Consider the following 2234-nt stretch of genomic DNA (forward strand, 5'->3'; position numbering starts at 1 on the left):
GCCCCCCCTGGGTCCGCCCCCCTCCTCTGCCCCGCTCCAGCGGGAGCTTCGCTTACGGCTCCAGAGGCGAATGGTGAGCGACCGGGAAGGCTCCCAGAGCGCTTAAGCCACCTAAAGCACAAGGTCTGGGGCGCCCAACTGGCAGCACCGGCGGCAGGCTGGGGTGGGCAAAGACGCGAGGCCCGGCGCGGACACGAGACTAACGGGAACCCGGACGTTTTGGCGAGCGAAGGCTGCGAGAGCGCGTGGCGCGGTCACTGCTGGGCAGCCTGCTGCATCTGCGCCTGCCGCTTGGCTTTCGTCTGGAGGTACCTGCCCTTGCCTTCCTCGAAGCGCCGCTTCTCATCCTCCGTCTCCGTCTGCCGGCGACAGAAAGAAAGCGAAGCCACCGGCGTTAGCTACCTCGGGGTAGCGTGGCTCTCCCACGCTGCACCTCGCAGGCATGGGAGGGAAGGGAAGTGCGCCTCTCCGTGCAGAAAATGTAAAGAAAAACCCGTGCTCCGTTCAATACGTGTTTTGACAGCTAGTGTGTAATTAGCTGACAAAATATTGGGAAACGTAGAAGAGCACAGAGAAGAAACTTAAAAAAAACAACCCTGAAGCCTGCTCTGGAAAGGCTTCTTCATGCTCATATGCTGAATAATGAAACGGGTTTGTTGGACAGAAAAGCCAGTCGGGGTCTGCCCCAGGAGGAGCAGGAGAGGGGTTGCCCTGGCTGGCTGGCAGCACAGTGGGGAGAGCTCTTACCAGCAGCTGCGGGACAGGCAGGGGCTTCCCCTCCTTGCTCAGGGAGACGTAGGTGAAGAAGGCGCTGACAGCACGGTACCGCTCCCGGGGCTCGTCCACAAACGGGTCAGCATCCACAAAGACTTCAATTTCCATGGATTTATTGCTCGTGAAGGTCATGCGGCCCGAGATGGTAATAACGTTGCCTGTGAAGCAGAGGGGGGCCGGTTAAGCAGGCAGCCCCTCTTTCTGCTCCGAGGAAGGGAGCAAGGAGTCCTGCTTGTTTTACACTTAAGCCACACTCCTTGGCACAGGACAACTCTAATGGACTAGATTTCTCTGCCAACACACGCCCAAGGGAGCTGAGACGTGGCACTGTGGGAGAGCAAAGCGCCCGCCACCCCCGTCACCTTTTTTGATCTTCTCGTGGAAGTTGATGGCATCCACCGAGGCGGTGACGATGTTGGTCTTGCAGTGGCGGGGGGGCGCGACCTCGTCCATGAGCTTCATGGTGACACCTGGGGCCGGGGAGGCAGAGGGGATCCCTGAAACCCACCTCCCAAAACCACAGAGACGCATGTGTTGCTCTCCAACCACGCTTCTGCTCCACGGCAAAGCCGCCCGGCGGCACGGACTCACCTCCATGCACGAAGCCCAGCAGCGTGCAGTCCGATGGTCCCACGAGGTGGATCAGGCTGGACTGGCTGTAGCCAACAGTGTGTGGCTCTGGTTAGAGAAAGAGAGCAAAGCAGAGGTCGGAGCTGCTCGGCCAACACCCGTACACCGCCACACACGTCTTGAACCGTGTAAGGGATGAAAACGTGGGTCTGGCTTGTGCCAAGCTGTCATGTGTCCAAAGCAGCATTTAAATCGGCCCCGAGATGTCCTGAGAGCAGAGGCCATTCACCACCTGACGGGCGGCCACCTCCCTCTATCGCCCACCCACCAATTTTATTCCAGCTCAGCTCGTTTCATCTTCTAAAGCCTTGAAAGAGCCCAAAAGCAAATGGGAGTGAACTGGACGGGCACGTGGCTGTGCGCTTTCCCTCCTCAGACCACCAGCCACAGCCAAATCCCCCTGAACCTGCCACGTTGTGGCATCTCCAAAGAACCACACTTTCCCCTCAGCGTGAAGGCCTTGGTCCCCACGCCCCCCCGCGCTGGCACATGCTGGTGACATCTGACTCGCCACTAAATCCGAGTGACAGAAATGGCTCCCTCTGACTGCAGAGGAAAACTGCTCACGGGGGCAGCTGCGTTTCCACCTAACGAGAGATGCTAAAGGGGCTTTGCACAGGGAAGACCAGGCAAGCCTCCGACCGCTCGGCATCGCTGCCTCGGGGAGGGCACCCGCGCGGCAGCACCCGCGAAGACTTACCTTTTGTCTGCCTGTCTGTGAGCAGGGAGAACAGAGTGGAAAAAAAGCATTTCAGCACCTTTCATCCTGCATCACTCCCCCTTGACGATCCCTGCATGCCACCTCTCCGCCTCTGCCCGAGGACCACCGC

The 2234-nt window shown here is 59.4% G+C and overlaps 1 protein-coding gene across 1 annotated transcript in view; it reads right to left on the bottom strand.

Moving 5' to 3' along the window:
• Positions 1-254: 254 nt before the first annotated feature.
• ACOT7 (acyl-CoA thioesterase 7) overlaps positions 255-2234 on the bottom strand; it is a gene marked incomplete at its 5' end in the record, with an annotated part of 2647 nt that continues 667 nt past the window's right edge. Inside the window, 5 exons of the mRNA XM_010161242.1 lie at positions 255-359; positions 748-932; positions 1137-1244; positions 1366-1452; positions 2105-2119. Of these exons, the coding sequence (XP_010159544.1) occupies positions 255-359; positions 748-932; positions 1137-1244; positions 1366-1452; positions 2105-2119 (500 nt within the window). The remainder of the gene's footprint in view (positions 360-747; positions 933-1136; positions 1245-1365; positions 1453-2104; positions 2120-2234) is intronic.

Source organism: Eurypyga helias, unplaced genomic scaffold, assembly GCF_000690775.1.
Source record: "Eurypyga helias isolate BGI_N326 unplaced genomic scaffold, ASM69077v1 scaffold24321, whole genome shotgun sequence".
NCBI classification, from domain to species: Eukaryota; Metazoa; Chordata; class Aves; order Eurypygiformes; family Eurypygidae; genus Eurypyga; species Eurypyga helias.